This window comes from Bufo bufo, chromosome 1 (assembly GCF_905171765.1).
Source record: "Bufo bufo chromosome 1, aBufBuf1.1, whole genome shotgun sequence".
Classification (NCBI taxonomy): Eukaryota; Metazoa; Chordata; class Amphibia; order Anura; family Bufonidae; genus Bufo; species Bufo bufo.
In genome coordinates this window covers 438,942,048-438,954,392 of record NC_053389.1, presented here as the reverse complement: position 1 = coordinate 438,954,392, position 12,345 = coordinate 438,942,048, and the positions used below count along the sequence as shown (strand labels likewise).

General features: G+C 46.4%; 1 protein-coding gene across 1 annotated transcript in view; it reads left to right on the top strand.

The window, feature by feature from the left end:
• Positions 1–11,515, top strand: part of LOC120987066 — a 133,189-nt gene extending 121,674 nt beyond the window's left edge. Inside the window, exon 14 of the mRNA XM_040415703.1 lies at positions 10,692–11,515. Coding sequence (XP_040271637.1) covers positions 10,692–10,969 — 278 coding nt within the window. The 3' untranslated portion in view covers positions 10,970–11,515. The remainder of the gene's footprint in view (positions 1–10,691) is intronic.
• The last annotated feature ends 830 nt before the right edge of the window (positions 11,516–12,345 follow it).

Genomic DNA, 12,345 nt, shown 5'->3' with positions numbered 1-12,345 from the left:
GAGACTCTAAGGGTAAGAGTGCCGGGCACCTGCGAGAACCAACTGTTGTCACGCCCCCTTGGAAATAAGCGAAGGCACCTAGAGCCTTGGTGCCGCAGAATTGCAGCATTCGAAGATGTTTAGTTATTCCCCGCTATTGATCACTTGCGGAAGGGGGTAATGCAACAGAAGCACGGTGATGTGCAACACTCCGCCTATTAAAGGCTAGTGCGACAGTCGGAACCGTATTCAATGGTAGTGTAATTAGCTACCCAAGGAAGGTGGATGCATACGGCAAGTACAAGTCAGTGGTAGGGAAAATACCCCACCTATGAAGGGGAGGGGCGAATGCCCACGTCGAGAACTAGGGCATATGGCGAGTCCTGTAAGGCGTGGGAGTGCAATTGTTGCACCAAAGTAAGGGGGTAATGCATATAGCACACAATGTACCAGTGACAATGTCATCGCGCCATGAATGGATATGCATATAGCAGGTCCCGAAACCCATGTCATTGTACTTAGTCCACCCATGGCAGGGGATAATGTATAAGGCAGGTACTGTATCCTGAAGCAGTGCAATTACTCCACCTAAGGAAGGGTTAATGCATATGACAAGTACCACTGGCCACCTTAGAAGCAATCTTAGAAGATTGCTTCGGACTCATGTATACGGCGAGTCCTTGTCTGAGCGTGACCCAGGGAGGAAGGGTGGGGTTGCGAGGAAAAAGATGCGCTGTGTTCCGCTCGCGCGTAGGTCTACTCCTCAGAATCTCACCCCTGGCAGTTGTGGACTGCGCAGGTGGGGACTTATCAACCAAACTACCCAGGGGGTGGGATGGGAGCTTGTAGAGGTCCGTCTACCGGATTGTGCAGGCGGTGCAGTATCAATCAATCGACTCCGGAGGTGGATTGCATAGGTAGAGAATTATCCCCCAAACGACCCGGGAGGGCGGATTGGGAAGGTCAGAGGTCCCTAATTGAATGGCGCCGGCAAAGAATTATCAACCAAACGACCCCAGAGGGTGGACTGTGAGTTCCAGCAGACCTCTACTGGATTGCGCAGGTGGGGAATTATCAACCAAATGACCCGGGAGGGTGGATTGGGAATGTCAGGGGTCCTATATTGAATGCGCTGGTGGAGAATTATCAACCAAACGACCCAGGAGGGTGGATTGGGAATGTCAGGGGTCCTATATTGAATGCGCTGGTGGAGAATTATCAACCAAACGACCCAGGAGGGTGGATTGGGAATGTCAGGGGTCCTCTATTGAATTGCGCAGGTGGAGAATTATCAACCAAACAACCCAGGAGGGTGGATTGGGAATGTCAGAGGTCCTCTATTGAATTTCGTATGTGGAGAATTATCAACCAAACGACCCGGAGGGCGGATTGGGAATTCCTCAGAGGTCCATCACTAAATTGCGCAGGTGGAATTAGCAACCAAACGACCCGGAGGGTGGATTGGGAATTCCAGAGGCTCTCCACTGTATTGCGGAGGTGGATAATCATCAACGGCCCCAGGGGACGGATTGGAATCCTTCAGAGGTCCATCACTAAATTGTGCAGGGAATTATCAACCAAACGAACCGGAGGGTGGATTGGGAATACATCAGCTGTCCTCCACGGGATTTGCAGAGGAGGAGAATTATCAACCAAACGGCTCGGAGGGCGGATTGGGAACTAAGAGAGGTGCTCCTTATCCGAGATAGAACACGGGCCCAGTGTGGTACCGCACAGACAGTTGGTAATGAGGGGGGCCATATAGACGCACAAGAGGCAGGAAAGGATTAAATTCCTCCATCATGAGGAACATTGCACTGGAAGTGCCACGCCCCCTTAGAACTCTACCCCTCCCCAGATATGCCGGCCATGAAGGGTTAAGGTCATCTTCATGACTTGGGGTGGAGCTAGCAGGTTACTGGGGGAGAAGGGCGCAAAGTTTTCGTGCCTGAGCGCACATCCCCCCCCCCAGGAGGACGAAGTGCGGCCTTCAGCAAGCCGCAAGGCGGCAATCCAAGGCCCCTGCGCACAGCCGATTAGTGCATCGGCCGGACCGCAGAGGGACCAAGCACCGCGATATGAGCCCGCCCGGCAACGGACTGAGCCCGCCCTGCTGTTTAACCCTTTTCGGAGCGGCGCGCTCGCCGTCCGCTCCGGATCTCTGGTCATGGCTGTCCATAGCCCAATAAGAACTCCGCTCCGCTCTGCATTCAGTGACAACACAGGCAGAGATTATCTGTCTGGCTGTGCGCTCGGACTCCCTGCTCACCGCTTTGTCATGGAAAAAGCCTGCCAGGGGTTCCACTGACATTAACCCCCTATGTGCCGCCCTGCTAGGCAATGAATAAAACCTGCCGCCGTCTTCACCCCTTCACCCAGTCTTCTCTTTCCTGCCGCCGTCTTCACCCCTCCTCTGGTCCAGCAGGGTGACCCCTTCAGCTACTGGCACCGTAGTGGCCAGTAGCTGGAAAAGGGGGGCTTGGATGGGTGACCCCTTGGCTGGCAGGATGCAGGAGAGCTAGGCTGCCCTGGTCCACCTTGTCTTCTGTGGGGGAGGCAGCAGTGCGGGTGACCGGCACTGGCGCAACTCGACCCCGGGAGAACAGGGAGGTCGACTCGTCACATGTGTTGAATTCCTCCGAGATCCATGCCTCATTCATTTTTAGAAATGTGAGGTAGTCCACACTGTCATGAGCTAGGCAAGTGCGCTTATCGGTCACGATACCCCCTGCTGCGCTGAACATCCTTTCAGACAGGACACTGGACAAGGGGCAAGCCAACAGTTCCTGCATACCCAGTAGTCCAGGGGATCATCGCTTCTCAGAGCGTCCACATCGGCCGTTAACCCGATGTAGTCGGACACCTGTCGGTCTAGGCGTTCCCTGAGGCTGGATCCTGAGGACGGCTGCAAGAAGGATCTCATATCCGAAGTGACCAACACATCTTCAAACCGCCCTCTTCTGCATGCGCTGTTGGATTGGTACCCGCAACTGTTTCTCTGTGAGTGGGAATTCCTCTGCCAGCGCCCGCAAAAGCAGAATGCAGCATTTCTCGAAGCAAGGCCTGGAAGTGCTGCATTCTGACAGCCCTCTGTGATGGTGGTAACATTTCCGCCATTTTATGTTTGTACCGGGGGTCTAAGTACGTTGCCACCCAGTACTGGTCCTTGCCCTTTATGCTTTTTATACGGGGGTCCCTCTTCAAACACTGGAGCATGAAGGTCCCCATTTTCACTAAACTGGAAGCGGTGGAGTGGCCTGGCTCCTGCTCATCATCCAGGATAATGTTGTTCTCGTTCTCCTCCCCCAGCCACGGACAACACCAGGGATCCCAGAAACGTTTAAAGCATGCTCTTCTTGCTCCTCCTCCGCCCCGGCACCATCCTCCTCTGACTCCTCTTTAGACTCCTGTTGTTGACTTGTGTCAGATGGAGTAGCCCCCCTGGGAATTCATTTAGCATTGCGACTTCCTCATCTTCCTGCTCCTCGACGGCTTGATCAATGACACAACGCAATGCAGGCTCCAGAAAGCGTAAGGTACGATGTCACTGATGGCGCCCTGGCTGCGACTGACCAGTTTGGTGATCTCATCAAATGGCTGCAGAAGTCTGCATGTGTCACACATGAGCAGCCACTGGCGCGGTGAAAAAAAAACCAATCTCCCAGAACCTGTCCTGCCGCAGAGTTCGTACAGGTAGTCATTAACTGCAGGTTTCTGCTGGAGCAGCCTATCAAGTATATACAAGGTGGAGTTCCATCGTGTCGGGCAGTCACAAATCAGACGTCTGACGGGCAGGTGGTGTCGTCGCTGAATGTCAGCAAGGCGAGCCATGGCCATGTACGATCTTCTAAAATGGCTAGAGATTTTCCTGGCCTGCCACAAGACGTCCTGGACCCCTGGGTATTTGGCAACAAATCGCTGCACGTCTCACCTGGCAAGTCGAATAGGTTCTGGGGGGCACAGCAGAACAGACGGTAGCAGCGGAAAAGGAGGAGAGGGAGGATGGAGTAGGAGAAGGAAAAGAAGAGGCAGGCCTGCATGCAATCCTTGGCAGTAACACTAAATCTACACAGGTGCCATGGGTTGCATGCTTGATGGCCGTCAGAAGGTTCACCCAGTGGGCAGTAAAAGTTATGTACCTTCCGTGCCCGTGCTTGCTAGACCACGTGTCTGTGGTCAGATGTATCTTGGCACCGACACTGTGTGCCAGAGATACATCCACTTGCCGCTGAACGTGGCCATAGGCTAGGTCTACACGTCATTTGTCGCGCAACATTTTGTTGCACCAATGTCGCGTGACAATTTTTATAACGGCAGTCTATAGTGTCGCACTGCAACATACTGCGATGCAACAGTTGCAGAAAATCCTTTCAAGATGGATTTTTCTGCGACTGTCACAGTCGCAGCATGTTGCAGTGCGGCATCATAGACTGCGTGACATTGGTGCAACAAAATGTGCGACAAATGTTGCAGGGTAGTTGTGCCCTATCTGTCGTCGCGCAACAAATGTCGTCGTGTAGACCTAGCCATATAGCTATGGGATGCCCTTCTGAGAGAAATATTTCCTTCCGGGGACCTTCCAATGGCCGCAAATTTTCTAAAGGCCTCCGAGTCCACCAGTTTATATGGCAGTAGTTGGCGGGCTAGCAGTTCTGACAACTAGCGGTCAGTCGTTGGGCAAGAGGGTTATCCGGGCGTCATCATCTTTTTTCGCTCGAACATTTGTGGGAAGGAAGCCTGCCTTTTGCCAGATGAACGCGACGACGGCACGGTGGAAGGCGGAGTGGAGGACAACTGGGAGGAGAAGGAGAAGAGGCAGGACGGGGAGTGTGGCTTTGTGGGTTCTGACGGTGTTGCTCCCACTGGGCTCGGTGATGGGAGGCCAGGTGCCTTCTTAAGGCGATCGTCCCTAGGTGAGTGTTGGGCTTACCGCGACTTATGCGTTGACAGCACAGGCTGCAGATGGCAACACTATTGTCAGCAGCAGACACATTGAAAGTTAATATTGTTTTAATTAAAACTCGCTGAATAGCTTAATCAGCGCTCCAGATGGCGACCAAAGCGGTCACCAGTGCGCCTTAAAATTTGCAGATGGCGCAAATTGGTGGTGCAGTGGTAGGTTCTGATCGGACCCCCAGCAGTGTAATCGTGGGGCTCCGATCAGTTACCATAGCAGCCAGGACTCTGCTGAAGCCCTGGCTGCCATGGTAAGCTCCCTGCTGCTGTGTGCAATAGGCACAGGGCAGCAGGGACAGTGTAAAGTCCTATTCACCCAATCTGTGTAGAGAGGGGGATGCATGGAGAGCGGTCTGTGTAGAGGGGGATGTATGGAGAACAGTTGCTATAGAAAGGGGGAAGCACGGAGAGCGGTCTGTGTAGAGGGGGGGGGGGGGTATGGAGAGCACTGATGCCTGCTGATGTGGTCATTGGTTGCAGTGGCGCCTCTCTTTAATTAGTGCAGTGGGGATAGTTTATTTTAACCCATTTTGTGTCACATATAGAAGAACATCAGTTTGAAATCCCCTTAAAAAAAAATGTTAAGTCCTTAACACTATATATACACTAATTTCTGAGACTGGCAGGACCTTTGTTGGTGATCATACTTACATGATCCCCAGTACTGGGTCCCGGCTCCTTTGCTCCACAGCTCCTGTTGCTCGTCTTGAGTCCCTTCATGAAAACGTCCTGTTTGACGCCGTTACAGCCAATAACTGACCACTGCTTCCCTTGCATTATGTTAAATGGTCATGTGATGCAAGGGGAGCAGATCTCCACTGTGGCCAGTGATTAGCTACAGCAGGATCAAGATAAAAGTTTTCATGGAGAAATCCAAGACAAGTAGTGGAGACCTGGAAGTCAATGTACTAAGACCCAGCACCTAGGGATCAAGGAAGCATGATCAGCAACGTGAATCTGGCTAGTCTGAGAGTTCATAGAAATTAGTGCACAACCCCTCAAGATTGATGGAGTTAGAAGAACGAATCAAAAGGAAAGACAAAATGGGCAACTACACAAGGTAAGACATGTATTTTTATTATTATTATTATACCATAATTCTATCCATTTTAAATTCGGCAACTAAAAATTTAATTTGGTTCCTAAATTGTTCAGGTTAGGAGCCAATGGCTCCTTGATATTTTTTTTGTCTGGAGCACTGTTAATGGAGGTGGAAGGGTCAATGTCACCAATTTTAGTGTGTCATCTTCTGACCATTGAAATAAATAGCATTGACGCATATGGTCACCTGATAGGCGTAAATGGGGGACATTTATCAATAACTGTATTTTGCACCAGAAAAATCTTTACATCACGAATCAAAAGTGGTTATTTTTAAAATGTGTTTTTTGTAATTGTAGGCTAATAATCTGTCATTTTATAAACATGCAACATTTTTTACGCTGACGTGTTAAAATGTGACATTTAATAGTATTTGCCACAATGCATCAGTGCTCAACGGATTTTGAACATGCACTCTTACCCTAGTGCCAATATGCAACATTTAATCGCTAAAATTGTGACTTTTGAATAAAAGTCGCATCTAATCTGATCTGCTGTGCGCCTTTGACAATTTACACTACCACAAAAGCAAGCTTAATCCACCGCTATATTTTGTGCCTTTTAAGTCTAACATAGTTTATCAACCTAAGTGTAATCTACACCAGTTTGGTAGCCCCACCCACTTTGACATTCAAAACACTTTTCTGGCAGGTTTCATTCTTTCTGGGGAAAAAAAAAAAAAGAGAAAATTGATATATTTGGCGCAAAATAAAAAACGTATTTTTGGCACATTTTACACCATAACTCTGGCGCTACATGTTTTTGTTTTTTACTTTTTTGACATTATACAACAGGGATCAGCAACCTCTGGCACTCCAGCTGTTGAGAAACTACAACTCCCAGAATGCTTCATTCACTTCCGTGGGAATTAGAACAGCTGAGCATGTTTGCATGCTGGGAGTTGTAGTTTAACTGCAGCTGGAGTGCCGAAGGTTGCTGATCCCTGTTTGGCTACTGTCACATTGCATTGTTGTTCTCCGGTATTGAGTTCCGGCAGAGGATCTTAAAACCAGAAAAAAAACTGTTCCATTTAGTCCCCATGCATTCTGAATGGGAAGTGATCCGTTCAGGATGCCTTCTGTTCCGGCAGCATTTTGTTTTGTGACCAGACACAAAACCACTGAAAGCTGCAGTTTTGTGCCCAGTCATCGAAATGGAAAAAAGCGGATTCGTCACTAAACATAATGTACGTCAATGGTGATGGATCTTTTTTTTTAATGGAGCCTAAAAAAAAAAAAAAAGAAATTGATCCGTCACCATTGACTTTCAATGTATTTAGTGACAGATCTGTTTTTTTTTTCCTGTTTTGATTTCCCATAACCGCATCCTAATTGAACGGATGCATCCTGAAGTGCAAAAACCGAAACGGATCCGTTTAATTCCGGTATTGATCTCAATACCAGAATTAACATCGCAAGTCTGATAGTAGCCTTACACAGATATGCACTTCATACACACACACACATATACACTGCTCAAAAAAATAAAGGGAACACTTAAACAACACAATGTAACTCCAAGTCAATCACACTTCTGTGAAATCAAACTGTCCACTTAGGAAGCAACACTGAGTGACAATCAATTTCACATGCTGTTGTGCAAATGGGATAGACAACAGGTGGAAATTATAGGCAATTAGCAAGACACCCCCAATAAAAGGAGTGGTTCTGCAGGTGGTGACCACAGACCACTTCTCAGTTCCTATGCTTCCTGGCTGATGTTTTGGTCACTTTTGAATGCTGGCGGTGCTTTCACTCTAGTGGTAGCATGAGACGGAGTCTACAACCCACACAAGTGGCTCAGGTAGTGCAGCTTTTCCAGGATGGCACATCAATGCGAGCTGTGGCAAGAAGGTTTGCTGTGTCTGTCAGCGTAGTGTCCAGAGCATGGAGGCGCTACCAGGAGACAGGCCAGTACATCAGGAGACGTGGAGGAGGCCGTACAAGGGAAACAACCCAGCAGCAGGACCGCTACCTCCGCCTTTGTGCAAGGAGGAACAGGAGGAGCACTGCCAGAGCCCTGCAAAATGACCTCCAGCAGGCCACAAATGTGCATGTGTCTGCTCAAACGGTCAGAAACAGACTCCATGAGGGTGATATGAGGGCCCGACGTCCACAGGTGGGGGTTGTGCTTACAGCCCAACACTGTGCAGGACGTTTGGCATTTGCCAGAGAACACCAAGATTGGCAAATTCACCACTGGCGCCCTGTGCTCTTCACAGATGAAAGCAGGTTCACACTCAGCACATGTGACAGACGTGACAGAGTCTGGAGACGCTGTGGAGAACGTTCTGCTGCCTGCAACATCCTCCAGCATGACCGGTTTGGCATTGGGTCAGTAATGGTGTGGGGTGGCATTTATTTGGAGGGCCGCACAGCCCTCCATGTGCTCGCCAGAGGTAGCCTGACTGCCATTAGGTACCGAGATGAGATCCTCAGACCCCTTGTGAGACCATATGCTGGTGCGGTTGGCCCTGGGTTCCTCCTAATGCAAGACAATGCTAGACCTCATGTGGCTGCAGTGTGTCAGCAGTTCCTGTAAGACGAAGGCATTGATGCTATGGACTGGCCCGCCCGTTCCCCAGACCTGAATCCAATTGAGCACATCTGGGACATCATGTCTCGCTCTATCCACCAACGTCACGTTGCACCACAGACTGTCCAGGAGTTGGCAGATTCTTTAGTCCAGGTCTGGGAGGAGATCCCTCAGGAGACCGTCCGCCACCTCATCAGGAGCATGCACAGGCGTTGTAGGGAGGTCATACAGGCACATGGAGGCCCCACACACACTACTGAGCCTCATTTTGACTTGTTTTAAAGGACATTACATCAAAGTTGGATCAGCCTGTAGTGTGTTTTTCCACTTTAATTGAGTGAGACTCCAAATCCAGACCTCTATGGGTTGAAAAATTTGATTTCCATTTTTAAATTTGTGTGTGATTTTGTTGTCAGCACATTCAACTATGTAAAGAACAAAGTATTTCAGAAGAATATTTAAATTAACTCAGATCTTGGATGTGTTATTTTTGTGTTCCCTTTATTTTTTTGTGTGTATATATATATATATATATATATATCCCTTTATTTTTTTGTGTGTATATATATATATATATATATATAAAAAAGGGAAAGTAGCGGCGGCACTGGAAACAAGCAATGTGGGTGCTATGTCCAGGGATATTGCTGCTTACCCCAGATGTACAGGAACGAAGAAAGGACAGCACTCCAAGTAAAAATATACTGGTCTTTAATCACCCATGCAGATGGCAACGTTTCAGCTCCAAACAAGAGCCTTTTGGGCTCTTGTTTGGAGCTGAAACGTTGCCATCTGCATGGGTGATTAAAGACCAGTATATTTTTACTTGGAGTGCTGTCCTTTCTTCGTGTATATATATATATATATATATATATATATATACACACACATATACACACACACAGCTGAAGAAACACAATACACACAGCACTACTACATGCACAGTAGAGCCATGCACAGCACACTTACACGCGTTCTCCTGCAGGCATCCTACACAATATTGAGGGTCATTTATCATGCTCCTACTCCAGAAAACTGTTGTAAGAGATTTCACTAGCATTGTAGAAGTTTTTTGAGTGAGGGTTTCTGCTTACCCATTAACACCTATGAAATCCACAGTCAAATCTTATTCTAAGGGTCTATTCACACGTCTGTTATAACACTCCGTTTCAGTTCCGATTTAAATCGGAACGTTTTTCGGATCCATTAATTTCAATTGCCTCTGCAAAAATGCAGACACCAATCATAGTGCTGTCCGAATCACAGAATCCATTCTCCTATTTTCGAGTATGCAGATCCTGAAAAAAAAAATTAAGCTTGTCCTACTTTGTCCGTTTTCCAGGTCCGTTGTCCATTCAAGTCAATGGATCCGCATAAATGCGGATGACATGCACAAAACCATCCGAATGTCGTTCGATTTTGCAGATCCGTTGACAGGAAAATGGATGAAAAAAAACGGAATAACGGAAACACGAAAAACAGATTCGGAAGCACTTTAGGTAAAAAAAAAAAACAAAAAAAAAAACGGAAGGTTGTACTGAAAAACGGATCCGCAAAAAAAAGGAACGTTTATCTGGAAAAGTAAAAATACTGACGTGTGAATGGACCCTAAGTAACCTGTCACGTGACTTTTTTTTCCAAATCCGCTATATAAAAAAAAAAAAGAAGCCATTTGTACAGTTTTGATTATGGATTCGGCAGTGTAAAACACCCACTTTCTGCTGCTGAATTTAGCCATGTGAACATACCCTAAGGCCGGTTTTTAGAAGTGCGTGTGGTTTCTGTGACAGCCCTATATAAGCCAAACTCCCTGCATCAGAGATCGATGATGCTGTGCCTTCCAGGCAGACTTCTGACACACTGTATATTTCTGATGTGGCTGGAGAACCAGCCTTGACAATAAAACCCTTTAAAAGTTGAGGAAAAATAACTTTATAAATTCTTCCACAACGTGTAAAGATTTCAAATACTCTGTATGTAATAATTTGTATAATATACACTCTACGGACAATGGAAAACACTATCCGTGCATATTTCTTCCATTGCCTCTTGAAGTACAATCAAAAGGTGATCCATAGAGTTTCCCCCTGTTTAAGCTGATTTTTCTCTTATGTCTGCAGGAGTCAGAAAAGAGAGTCCTGTGGAAATTATCCAGGCCAGAATCACCAAAGATATTATCAAGTATTGGAAAGAAATTAAGTCAATTTTGAGAAGCAGAGATCCAAGAGGCACAGGCCAAATCTCCTTTTCCGAAATCTGTTCCATCCTCCTGACATTACAAATCAGCATTGGTCCAATTGAATTTGACATCTTGTGCCAAGCATTTGATCTTAGTCTGGATGGAAACTTTCACTACATTCCTTTCCTACAATTTTATACCAAGAAAAAACACATGTAAGCAAAAAAAAAACATTACTCATCCCTCATGTCCTATGAGTAACTGTGACATATTGATTTCCTGTTACAATAGTGTTAAAAATAAGGAGATGTTACATAATCCCTCTATAATTTTCATTTGCTTTTATATTAGTCATCTTTATTCAGAATACAAGAAAAGGTTTCCCCGCAAACCATTTTTCTTAAAGTGCAGTTTTCTATACTCCAAACATCAAAGCAAATAAAGATTAAAAACCATTGTAAATACAATAAAATATTTAGCGCTCATGGCTGGAGAGATGCAAGACAAGAAATAGTGTTCAAAAGAATACAAAATAAAATGCACAAAAATATCCCTGTAATCCCTTCCTAAGGCCTCTTTCACACATCCGTGTTTGGTCAGTGATTTTTATCAGTGACTGAGCCAAAACCAGTAATGGGGCCTCCAAATAGATATGGTATAATTGAGAAATGTTTTTCACCTACACCTGGTTTTGTCTCACAAATCACTGAGGTGTGAAGGAGGCCTTAAAAGGGTTTTCTAGAATTTTTATACTGATGACCTATACTCTGGACAGGTCAGCAGTATCGGATTGGTGGTGGTCCGACACATGGGACCTCCGTTGATCAGCTGTTTGAGAAGGCACTGGCTCTCCTGTGAGCACCACTGCCGTCTTGCAGTTTACCAAGCACATTGTATAGCAGATGTACTTGGTATCACGCTCAGCCCAACATATCAGGAACTGATGACTAGGGATGAGCGAACTTCATATTTTGAAGTTAGTTTTCGGGTTGGGGTAGCGATATGGATTCCGTTACCAATAAAGGAACCCGTGTTCTCTGCAGGATTTATACAAGACACTTCCTGCTTACTCGTTTATTTCTAGATTTAATGTTATAAGATACAGATCAGTCAAAACACAAACTGCATTGCTTTACTAGGGTGATTATATATTATAATACGTACAATCATCAGGTGTTATGGGTCTTGTGTCGTTTGTGCAACTTTAATACACTCACTACAAGGAATATGCCCAAGAAGAAATTTTACCAAAAATAAAAAATATCATCCTCAGCATTGTGGACACATGTTAATGAGAGAGTTTTATTATATGTATTGATGGTAGGATAATCATGAATTTAATGTTAATGCAATAAAAGATGGCCGGGGAAACATCAGACATGGTTACTGTTTTATCTGGGGAAACATGGGCTTACAGCTGCTAAAACACATTGATGTTTGTTGGCCGATAGACCTTACCCCTAGCCAAAGTACAATAGTGCTGCCATTCACCTAGGTCAGTGAGGGCTAACCTCCGGCCCTCCAGCTATGGTCAAACTACAACTCCTAAGACGTACATTTGTTTGGCTGTTCTCAGAACTCCATATAAATAAATG